Genomic DNA, 12,199 nt, shown 5'->3' on the forward strand with positions numbered 1-12,199 from the left:
GGTATTAAGATGTGTTTTCGTCAATTGGGGGCTGTTTACACTTGGTATTAAGATGTGTTTTCGTCAATTGGGGGCTGTTTACACTTGGTATTAAGATGTGTTTTCATCGATCGAATCACAAGTGGACGAGAGAGACACATTACGTTTACACCTGGTATTTAAATCCGTCTCTTTTGTCCACTTTCGACCGCTTCTGTGCTGAATACTGTGAGGGTGGTCTGTTAGACGGTGGGCGAGTCTCTCTGCTGTCATTCAAACCCGAGTGAGTTTATGAGTTTATATGGACGCAAACTAATATTATGTCGGAGTGCACTGCTTGTTTAGCAAGTAAACATGCTGCACAGTGTTTTGTACATGAGTATGTAAGAGCTTTCTTTGAATTTAGAGCGCAATTGATGAAATAGGATCGCACAACTTTCACACGCTTTCAAAACGAAACTACGGAGATCAGCCACTTAGTTTTATCAATGAAAGGCTAAAAATAGCGCTGTTCACCGAATGTTCACGCCAGAAGTAAAAAAAGACGTAAAACTTGTGTTTAATACCTCAGATTAGATAAATGGGCGGAGAGAAGGCGGTCGCGTGTGGCTGTTCAAACGCATTTAACCACATGTGCGTTCCGCAACTCCAAAGCGATCCGATCGAAAGTGGTTTCGAACACCTCTGGATGTGGTTGAAAGTGGTCGAGCTAAAAACGTTTTGAACACCGTTTACACCTGGCATTAACGTCGTCCACTTGTGATCCGATCGACGAAAACACATGTTAATGCCAACTGTAAACAGCCTCTTGGATCACAAGTGGACGATAGAGACACATCACATTTCCACTTGGTATTTAAATCTGTATCTTTTGTCCACTTTTGACTGCTTCTGTCCTGAATACTGTGAGGGGGTGGTCAGAAAAGATGTAAAACATTGTGTTAAGTACCTCAGATTAGATAAATGGGTCAGAGAGTAGGTGGTCTCTTGTGGCTGTTCGAACACATTCAGCCACATGTGCGTTTACACTACAAAAGCAATCTGAGCTCAAAACGTTACTCTATAAATGCATGAAATGGTAAATAATACATGTACAATTAACTGTTTCCAATGTATGTGAGATAGTACCTGATAATATAGAGAACAGAGAAAAAAAATGAAAGTTTAGAAGAAGAGAATCACCATTAAGAACTGGAATCTTACCCTAATGGCCTAAACTTAGGTGAAGAAGAAAATCAGAAGGCGGAAAGCAAAAAAAGCAAATGCCAAAATGGCAAAAAGCCCAGAGCTCATGAAAACTGTGACCTTCATCCTCTATACCTTGACCATGTGAAGATGAATTGGATCTCACACCAGTTGTGGGTCTCGTCTTGAACCCCTCACCTCACAAACTGTGTGCAGTCAGTAGGGCAGAAAAACAAAAGGCAAAATAACTAGTTAAATATATACCTCATAAAGATTGTAAAACATAAAGACTCTTAAAGTGGCATCCAGTGACTTCTTTTTCGAGGGCACACGACTGCAAAGTTCGTCAAAACGTGTTGATCATCATGTCAAAATGTGCGTTTGGTGCGCCATGTGAACCTATGTGCACCACACATCATGCAAAGATATGTGCCTGCTGCAGACGCTTCTAAAGGGTTTATGATAAAAGAGACACGTTTGTGTTAGTGTTAGTGTAAAAATATATATGCTGTAAAAATATATGCAGATCATTTATGCATTTGACAGATACTTGTATGCAAACTGACTTAGAGGGCATTTAAGCTATACATTTATCAGTATTTGTGTTCACTGGGAATCAAACCCATGATCTTCTTGCTGCTAACCCAATGCTCTCGCAGTTGAGCACAGGAACATGATATTTCTGTAATGATGAAATAAAATACTTCACCCTGTAGCCCAAGCCAGCTTGCCCACTGAAGCTAAGCAGGGCTGAGCCTGGTCAGTACTTGGATGGGAGACCACCTGGGAAAACCAGGTTGCTGCTGGTAGAGGTGTTAGTGAGACCAGCAGGGGGTGCTCACCCTGTGGTCTGTGTGGGTCCTAATGCCCCAGTATAGTGACGGGGACACTATACTGTCAAAAAAAAGCACCGTCCTTCGGATGAGACGTTAAACCGAGGTCCTGACTCTCTGTGGTCATTAAAAATCCCAGGATGTCCTTCGAAAAAGAGTAGGGGTGTGCCCCGGCATCCTGGCCAAACTTGCCCATAGGCCTACTAATCATCCCCTCATACTAATTGGCTATATTACTCTGTCTCCTCTCCACTAATAAGCTGGTGTGTGGTGAGCGTTCTGGCGCAATATGGCTGCCGTCGCATCATCCAGGTGGATGCTGCACATTGGTGGTGGTTGAGGAGATTCCCCCGTTCATATGTAAAGCGCTTTGAGCACTGGAAAAGCGCTATATAAATGTAACGAATTATTATTTATTTTTATAATTACTTTTGAAAAGAAGACTGCAAATTAGTCACGGCTTTTGCTCATTTCACTACTTTTTCTTTGTTGTGTGTGTATAAAATAAATCAAACATCTTAACAGACAGAAAGTTGTGTTATAGGCACAAAAAATGTGATTCATTTATTCGTGTCCATTGAACGAAATTCAGCTCATGAAAACTGTGACCTTCATCCTTTATACCTTGACCATGTGACTAAACATGATACATTCAAACTGGCCAATCAGAAGATCCCATTTAACCCCCACTGTATTGGATAAACAGCTGAGACAATAGTCTTTGATCATCATTAGTAAACAAAGGAATGCAGATGGTACAGGACGAAGATGGGGGTTGTGAGAAGTTGTGACAAAGTAATTAATTCCTACATTTTTTATCTTACAATGTCACTTCCTAAAGGAGGATGTCATTACAGGAGTGGCTATGTTAGTTGATGAGATATTGAAAAGAATAGGATGAAACGGGATTTGAAGGATATACTAAATAAATTAGAAAATAGACATGTAGTACTTTCTAATAAAGTGCCTTCTGTTCTTCAATTTTCTCCTTCATTGTTTTAGCTTCACTCCTCATTGTGACTCCATCTGTGGATGAATTAGATTTTGCTCCAGCTGTGGGCTTCACACCGAATCCATCACCACACAAACTGCAAATAGACTCAAAACTTTTGATAGTGTTGTAATTTTGTATGTCAATAATAAATTAAACTAAACTACTACATTAATTTCTAGGTTTATCCTCATCCAAATCATTTTATGGCCACTGTGGACTGACCAACACAATACTGCTGTTGTGTTTGTGTTGCAAATCTTTCCTGGCTCCTCCCTCATGTTGTAGACCAAGTCATATAGTGGCCTGAATACTCATCTGTTCAGTTTGAAGACTTACTACTGCTGTGTGTAAATCTCTTTTGCTATGGCTTTAGTGGAAACACTTCTCCTGAATGTCTCCACCACAGGAGCTTTACTCGCTGCTCTTCTGCTGCTTTTGGTTATTTATTTCTGCTTCAGGTCTCCAGAAGATGACCAAGAACCTCCAGGACCCAAACCACTGCCACTCGTGGGAAACCTGCACATTCTGGACCTTAAACAACTTCATTTAAGCCTCTTGAATGTAAGTATACTTTTCTTTTCAATTTAATATTCCAGATATTTCCCATTACAGTCGCAATGAAATGCATGGGGGTCTCAAAATTGTGTAAACCTACCAAAAATGGCAAAAAATGCATTCGCTCGAGTCTTGCAAGTTTAAAGAAGCGTGATAGCCTAGTTCATAGGTTAAGCAACACCCACGTAACCTGTATTTTGTACTACTGCTGCTTCTTCTGTCTGCACTACAATGTAAATATTTCATACTCCCATGTGCCTTTAATGTTAAATGTCTAAAATTGCACAAATTCTTTTCCTTAGCATTTTGTTCCATCCTATCTTATGTTTTAGCTGTCAATACTTGTCTTATGTTGTGTCTCATAACATGGGTATAAGTGAAATGGTTTTTCTGTCCTCTGTATGTTCTGTACATATAGCAGAATTGACACTAAAGCTTGCTTTGACTTAAGAGGGGGCAGGGATCATGTTTGAAAGACTACAAAGAGTTTTGCTGCTTTTGTCTGAATGGTGGCGTCAAACTGGGGGTAAAACCAGTACTGATTAACAGGCCCCCCAAAGGAAGAGAGGGCCCTTGAAAATTCTAGAACATATTATGGGGGTGGGGCATGGGTCCCCATCAGGACTGCCAATGCATAGGGCCCGAGTTTTTGTGCAAAGCCCCTGCACATGGTATATTCATACAGAAAGAAATAAAAATGTCTCTGTTATGGATGTAACCCTTGTTTCCCAGAAGTAGTGGAAGAGTACCAAACTTTTCTCATAGTATTTATGGCAGTAATTTAGCTCCATAATGACACCACTGTTTAGCGCTAAAACGCAGCTGCAAGCCAACACACGAGCCGATCTGTACTTTTATTTTTGCTTGTTTTGCATGTTTTCATATAAAAATTGAGCATGTTGTGATTGTTTTCATGAAATTATTTATATATATTATTTGAGGATCTCTGATCACAACAAAACTATGGAATGCACTCTGCATGAAACACATAGCCTGCATTGTTTATAGAAAATAAATCTGTTATCAGTGCTTTTAATTTGTAATGTTATAATGTCGGACAGGTTTGTTAACATTTATACTGTTTTCCTTGCTCTTATTAAGTTATCCAAGAAATATGGGTCAGTGTTCAAAGTTCATCTTGGACCCAAAAAGATTGTGGTTTTGGCCGGATACAAGACGGTTAAACAAGCACTGGTGAACCAAGCTGACGAATTCGGGGAAAGAGAGATAACACCCATATTCCAAGACATCAATAAAGGACACGGTAACACATCACTTTAACCGTTTTACTATTGACTATTAGTTCTAAAATGTATTTATTTATTTATAGTTGTTGTTTTTTTTTGTTGGTCTGTACTTTGTAATTTGAGAAAAATAATTAATTTTATATAAAGGTTGCTTTAAGAGGCAGCATTTCAATGTATGAAGGCATCAAGGCACGTCCGAATCCAATGTTTTGTTTACTTCCTGTCTCCTGAGATACCGTTCGTTTCTCAAATTGACTGCAGCCTCTGGAGGTCGCATTTGTAGGCTGCATAGATCATAAAGACTGCCTTATTTAAGAATATTAAAGGATTACTCCACTTCTGATAATTCTGATCCTGATAATTTACTCACCCCCATGTCATGCAAGACGTTTGTCTTTCTTTGTTCAGTCAAGAAGAAATTCAGTTTTTTGAGGATTTTTCTACATATAGTGGACTTTGGTGGACCTCAACAGTTTACCGTTTCAACGCAGCTTCAAAGGGGTCTAAATGATCCCAACCAAGGCATCAGGGTCTTATCTACGAAACAATTTTTGTAGATTTAAACTTCTTTTAAAGTACTTTTAAACTTTTAACTGAGCATTAGATTTGTAAGTCATAAGCATATTACAATCATTTAAGATTAACTAAGAAAGGTAGTTAACTTTATAATTTTTAAAGGAATATTTCACTTTCAAAAAAATATAATTTACTTATAGATGTTTGCACTAGCCTTGAGCTGCGCCAGCATGACCTTACAGATTATGTTATCACATGGAAAGGTCACGCATTACATAGGTGACACATGCACACTTGCAGACCATTACAAAAAAAAACTGATGAAAATAATTAGTATCATTCCACATACAACAACGTCTCAACTTTCAGTGCACTTTTAATCTTTGTACAGCGCTTCTTGAATGTGTTAGCATTTAGCCTAGCCCCATTCATTCCTATGGCTCCAAACTAAAGTTTTATTTTGTGCCACCACCATACTTACTTGTGTAACTATTGATGTAACAGTCTTTAAATAGGAAAAACATGGAAGTGTTTGGTGGCTTCGAAATTTATCACTGTTTGGATCCTAAGGAATGAATGGGGCTAGGCTAAATGCTAACATTTTCACGACGCACTGTACAAAGATGAAGTGCACGCATTGAATAAACATAAGTATGTATTCATTCGTCTAAGTTAAGGTAAGAACATAATTTAGAAAACTGTGGCGTTTTCTTTTAAATGAACCAGGTTTGATGACGTTTGTCACCTGCATAAGCAACCTCGGGAGGCTGCAGCCTTCCCATTGAGAAACGAAAACCCTCATTGTTTTGTCCCACAATTGTATGCGTGTGTGTGCATGGGGAATGTGATTGGTGTGATGAGGCAGTGTGATGAATCATTGTGATGAGGCAGCGAGGCAACAACTCAGCTGCCTAAGCTTTAGGACGCAGCCAATGCAAGAAATAGGGATGTAAGTATGGACTACCTTTTGGAAACAAATAGGAAAAGAAAATCAAAGCTCTAAAGAAGGATTAACTCTGTATGATTTGTATAACTTGGTTGTATGTAAGTTGAATTTTTATAAAAGCTCTCACAGAGAAAGATTACAGATCAACAAACAGTATGAAAATGTCATAAACACAAATTAAGAGACAACATTTTCCTGCAGGAATCGCCTTTACAAATGGTAATAGGTGGAAAATCATGAGAAGATTTGCTCTCTCAACTCTTCGAGACTTTGGAATGGGAAAGAAACTAAGCGAAGAGAAAATCATTCAAGAGACGCGATATCTGCGGGAAGTGTTTGAGACCTTCCAAGGTATAACAACTAAAGTGTACAGTTCATAAATTTGAATTCCGTGCTGATGTTTAACAAAATCTGATCTTCGTTTCTGTATCTCTTGCAGGAAATCCTTTTGATACAACCCAGCCAGTAAATTATGCCGTTTCCAACATCATCTCGGCTATTGTTTATGGAAATCGTTTTGAATATGAAGACCCAACGTTTCAAGAAATGGTTGACGTAGGAAACCATGTCTTTCACATGATGGGCTCTTCTGCCATACAGGTTCCCATTTTAAAGTCTTTCTCTAGGCGATGCTTTTAGCCTTTGTAGACGGGTTCAGTTTGTTTAGAAAATAAAGATGGTTTGTGGTATTTATATTTCATAAACAAGGGCGATAGTATCCACTGGGATATTCTCTGCTTAGGGGCAGCTTTCCCTTTCTGCTGACCACCGAAACAGACAAGGAGCTGCTCTGAGGTCCTAAAGCTTTGTGTTCTTTCAATGTATAACTGCAGGGCGCGTACAGCACAGGTCAAACACCGCCATGGCTGGGGCTGCCTCCTCCAAAAGCAGCGTTTGCAGGTTAACCACCTAATCTCTGAAAGAAGTGGTGGGAACCTTGGACACGTAGCTGGGCCTGGGTTTCAGTGTTACGCTGGATTCCAAACTGAAGGCAGGAATCGTTGACCAAAAATGCATGGAGGGCCCCTATCTTCTTAACGGAGGCCAATGTGAGGAGAGTTAAAGTTTTCATTGTAAGAACCTTAATACTCACAGTATACAGAGGCGCAAAGGGAATGTCCTGGAGGACTTTCAGCACCACGGACAGGTCCCAAGGAGAAATAGAGGGAGGGTGCAGAGGATTCAGTCTCCATGCACCTCTTAAAAACTTAATGGACAAGTCATGCTGACCCAATGATCGGGGGCGTGGTGTGCGGATATCACAGCAATGTCTACTTAAATAGTGGATTGTGACAGTATGTTCTCTAAACGATGCTGGGGATATATCATCACGATGGTGATAGGGCCAAAATGTGCCCCCTCCTTGAGAAAGAAGGTCCTTTCTCAGGGGAATCTCCCAGGGAGGGGTTGTTGCAAAGAGCATGAGTTCTGGTAACCATATTCTGGTGGTCCAATACAACGCAACTACTATGATGCGTTCCTCGTCCTCCTTGACTTTGCACAGTGTCTGTGTGAAAAGGCTTACTGTGGAAAACGCATATTTGAACAGACACCACAGCCAGCTGTTTGCCAGTGCATCCACACGAGCGTTCCCTCAGTTAATAAAGAAAACTGCGAAAATGGGTTGTCTCTGGAAAAGCAAACATATTTTTCTGTGCTCTGTCCAAACGTTTCCAGATCAGCTGAAGCGTCTGGGGTGGAGTTGCCATTCGCCGGGCGCACTGCTCGTGAGAGCGCGTTTGCCACTGTATTGAGTGACCCCTGAAAGTGAATGACACAAAGAGACCTCAGATGAGGAGATGACAGGCGAGATGCGACAGTGACAAGAGCCTAAACCGCCTCGGCAATTGCAGTGTTGTCGATGCAAACTAATACATCTTTGCCTCATAACTCGTTGCTGAAACGGACGAGAGCAAGATATACAGCTCACAACTCGAGGCAATTTATATAAAAGTTCAACTGGGGTGACGTCCAGACCCACTAGGCTGCAAGCCCGCTGTACGTGGCCCCCCGGCCGTCCGTAGCTCCTGTTTTCCTCTAGACAACTGGAGAAGGAAGTGAAATTCTTTTTTTTTGTGCTTTTGTGGGTGCTGGCTAAAAAGCCGACGGAACAGAAATTAACAAAAAACAAGGATTTCTGGCCCTCCTGGGGGGGTGCCTTTACCATCCCCCGAAGAGCGATCCCCTCCATTTCCATTTCTCTTAGCATGCTGAACGGATGACAAAGTTGCACATGGACAGAATGTCATCTTTAAAAAGAAGCACCCGACCGTGACACGAGAGAACGCCTGTCTTTGTAAAGACGCAAGTTTAAACTCGTGCTAGTCTTTTAGGGAAATTTCTTTTTAGATGTTGTGCTGAGCTGCTGAAGCATGCAGGGGAGAGGCAACCCACCCATTCAACTCAAAAGGAGTAAAATAAAGAGGTAGAAGTTTCAACTGCGAGTCTCCGCTGTGGTGCCGTCTGTCCAACCAACTTTAGACATACAGAGTTTCCAGGGCAGGTGAAGAGAGCTTCTCAGGTGTAGATTACTGCTGGCTTTCGAAGCGAAAAAAGCTGATTTGGAACTGCAACTTCCTCTCATGAAATATTTACGTGGCGTGGTGGGCAGTTCATTGGCGCTTTAATAGCTTCTCGAAGTAGACTGGTCCCATGAAGCGTGTTCCCAATTTGTTGGTCACAATGTAGCGTGGTAGGGATAACTGGAAGGAAACTAAAACGCTTCTTACCTTTTTTGGTCTTTGTAGTTGGGTGTAATTCGCAATCTCGACGCTAAATGCCGCTAAAACACATTACACATTTTAAACAAATTCTGTATGTCTAAACAATTCTGTTATTGTACTTTATCGTGTGGCTCGACTTGCAGATCTACAACTTGTTTCCAGTGCTGGGGCCGTGGCTGAAGACTAGGAGACTGCTAATAGAAAGTGCGGAGAGTACCCTGGCTAAAATGCAGATGCTGGTGGATCGCTTACGGGAGACCTTTAACCCTCTCGACTGTAGAGGATTCGTTGATGCCTTCTTCATCCAAAAACAAAGCTTAGAGGTAGAATATCATAAATTTATATATCAAATGTGTGGGTTAAACTAAAGTACATATGTTGAACACTGATTCTGCCCCTAAATATGTTTTTTTGGCCTTCAACAGGAATCTGGAGAAAATGATTCACAATATAATGATCTGAACCTGCTCATGACTGTGTCCAACCTGTTTGTTGCCGGTACTGACACCACCAGCACAACGCTACGCTGGGGTTTACTGCTCATGGCCAAATATCCTCACATACAAGGTAATAACTGTTCTCTGTATATTTACAAAAGTGAGGAAAGATGTATGTTTTGTATAACATGTCTCATAGTTATGAAACATTTTCTGTGGTCATAGATCGGGTTCATGAGGAAATTGACAGGGTGCTTGACGGACGTGAACCGGTTACAGAGGACAGGAAGAATTTACCTTACACAGACGCTGTGATCCATGAAATTCAGAGACTGGCTAATATAGGGCCCTTGAGTTTGCCACATAAAACCAGCTGTGATGTGAACTTCAATGGATATCTCATCAAGAAGGTCCGTCTTATTCGTATTGTATATTATTCAGACTTTATAGTGTGTTGTCCAGCTTAACTTATCTGTCAGTAGTTTATCTTAAAAAAAATTGTTGTTTTTTAAGGCCAAAATTAGGGGTCCAAAAAAAACCAATATTTAGCATGTTGTCTGTGGTTTCTTCTGAAATCTAGGGGACGTGTGTTCTGCCACTGCAGACGTCTGTTTTGAGAGATGAGAGCGAGTGGGAGACGCCCGACACTTTCAACCCTGAACACTTCCTCAATGAGAACGGTCAGCTGATCAAACGTGACGCCTTCATGCCCTTCTCTGCAGGTAATAAACTTTACTATTCACATCAAAGTCAATTTGACTTCTTATGTTGTTCAACAATTATTACAAACACATTCCCTTCTTTTTTCTCAGGACGCAGGATGTGTTTAGGAGAGGGTTTGGCCAGGATGCAGCTCTTTCTGTTCTTCACTTCTCTTCTTCAGTGTTTTCACTTCACTCCTCCACCTGGAGTCTCTGAAGATGAATTGGATCTCACACCAGTTGTGGGCTTAACACTAATTCCATTACCACACAAACTGTGTGCAGTCAGTAGGGCAGAAAAACACAACCTCAAGTTATAAATCCCAAGGCAGAATAACTAGTTAACAGTGGCTGCTGGTGCTAAAAAAATGGGGGGGGGGATGCATACAAACTTGAAATTAAACTGTAGTAATGCAGGTCTGTAAATAGCCATTTATCATGTGATAAATATAATTACTGCTTAGATAAAATGCTGAAAATGTTACTGTTGAAGTCAACTTATATAAATAAATTTACTATGAATGTGTAAATCTGAGTATAATGTGGGTTTATTATCAGTAATGAACTAATTATGGTAATCATTCACACACAAACACACACATGCACACACACACAAACCAGAGTTTGCGTCACATAAAGCAGATTAATAAATATTTTTTTCTCGCAGTGACAGACAGCTGAGGCGATATTACAGACAAACTTTGTGCTGAACAGGCAAATATGAACAAATCAAATCACAAAATACTATGCGATTAAAATATCAACAGGCGTGTAAAAATCTGAATTGAATTAAACACAGAAGACTGTGTATCTGAAACCATCTTGTGTAATAAATGCATGAAGGCAGAAAAATGCAGACTCTTGTCAACTAGATGACGCAGTTTTACTTTTGTTTTGGAGATTGATCGCGTGCTCTTACATTACACTTCGGTTAATGCGATCTGACACACACTCGTACACACACACACAGTACACTTGTCTAATCACAGACCACATTGCAACAAAGTTGACCAAGCCACGGAAAATACCGGATTATTTAAGCATCATGTCCACGCAAAGGCAGCTCAAATGCGGCACAAAAATTCGCCCAGTATATCACGCAGACTTATAAACAGCAAACAGGGAAATAATAAAAAGCATTTGACTTACATAACATCCAGCTAACGTTAGCCAACTCCGTTTGTCATAAGTCCTGGAAAAGCATGTAAACTCAACCACGATCACTTCTGCTCAATCTGGTCCAAGCTCCCTTATCCTTTATTTATTCTTCAACTAAAGAATAAAGGGTGTAAAGGGTGATTTAGTAAGGATAAAATCATATTTCCTTTATCTCAAAGTATTTCACTTGCTTTCACTGATCAGTATCTAGCAGTTACATGGCAATCTGCAACGCGGCTGAGACTCTGAAAACGATCCAATCACATGAGGTCAAAGGCATAAAAAACAACATTTATTCACTTAGAACATAAGTGGGAGGGTTTGGGGCACACAGTCCTGCGCCCCAGGGCGGATCCGAAACCAGCCAATCAGAGCTCAACCTCAGGTCACATGTATTTACCCTTTTTACTGACCTACATAGACACTCATTAGGGGTGCGCCCCAGACACACAAACATGACACACACAAAACGAACTCAGTTTTGACTTCTTTTTTTATTTTATTTTTTATAAATGATAACATGACTAACAGTGAAATGGTATAACTAAATGATTTTATTTTGTATTAATTTGCATTATATATTTAACTTTTTTGTAACATGTTAAAGTAGCTTTCTTCTCTGGCCAACTTTGGGGGGCGGCGCCCCCTAGTGATCAGCCGCCACTGCTAGTTAAATATATACCTCATGATTGTAAAACATAAAGACTCTTATATTATTTTACTTATGAGATTATATTATCTCATTCATGTAATGTACATTCTGTGCCTAAACATATTCAACTACATTTCAAGTTGATGTAAAATAATATATATATAGACCAGCTAAAACCAGCTTGACATGCTGGTTTTAGCTGTTTTTTTAGCAGGGAACGTGCATTGTCGTCTCGTTTATAGGTGCATATTACTAAAGCTCTCACATTTTATG

General features: G+C 40.3%; 1 protein-coding gene across 1 annotated transcript; it reads left to right on the plus strand.

Moving 5' to 3' along the window:
• Positions 1–3,311: 3,311 nt before the first annotated feature.
• LOC141351188 (cytochrome P450 2K1-like) lies at positions 3,312–10,480 on the plus strand. Its single transcript, XM_073857751.1, has 9 exons — positions 3,312–3,552; positions 4,648–4,810; positions 6,457–6,606; positions 6,695–6,855; positions 9,122–9,301; positions 9,404–9,545; positions 9,641–9,825; positions 9,996–10,137; positions 10,228–10,480. Exons 1-9 carry the CDS (start codon positions 3,355–3,357, stop codon positions 10,434–10,436), a joined length of 1,530 nt encoding a protein of 509 aa, XP_073713852.1. The 5' UTR covers positions 3,312–3,354; the 3' UTR covers positions 10,437–10,480.
• The last annotated feature ends 1,719 nt before the right edge of the window (positions 10,481–12,199 follow it).

Source organism: Misgurnus anguillicaudatus, chromosome 19 (assembly GCF_027580225.2).
Source record: "Misgurnus anguillicaudatus chromosome 19, ASM2758022v2, whole genome shotgun sequence".
In the NCBI taxonomy this organism is placed as follows: Eukaryota; Metazoa; Chordata; class Actinopteri; order Cypriniformes; family Cobitidae; genus Misgurnus; species Misgurnus anguillicaudatus.

Bases quoted from the DNA above. Each gene is read 5' to 3' on its own strand.
- LOC141351188 (XM_073857751.1), top strand. From the start codon at position 3,355: ATGGCTTTAGTGGAAACACTTCTCCTGAATGTCTCCACCACAGGAGCT. The intron at 6,607-6,694 runs GTATAACAACTA...TATCTCTTGCAG, and splicing joins AGTGTTTGAGACCTTCCAAG to GAAATCCTTTTGATACAACC. The intron at 10,138-10,227 runs GTAATAAACTTT...CTTTTTTCTCAG, and splicing joins CTTCATGCCCTTCTCTGCAG to GACGCAGGATGTGTTTAGGA.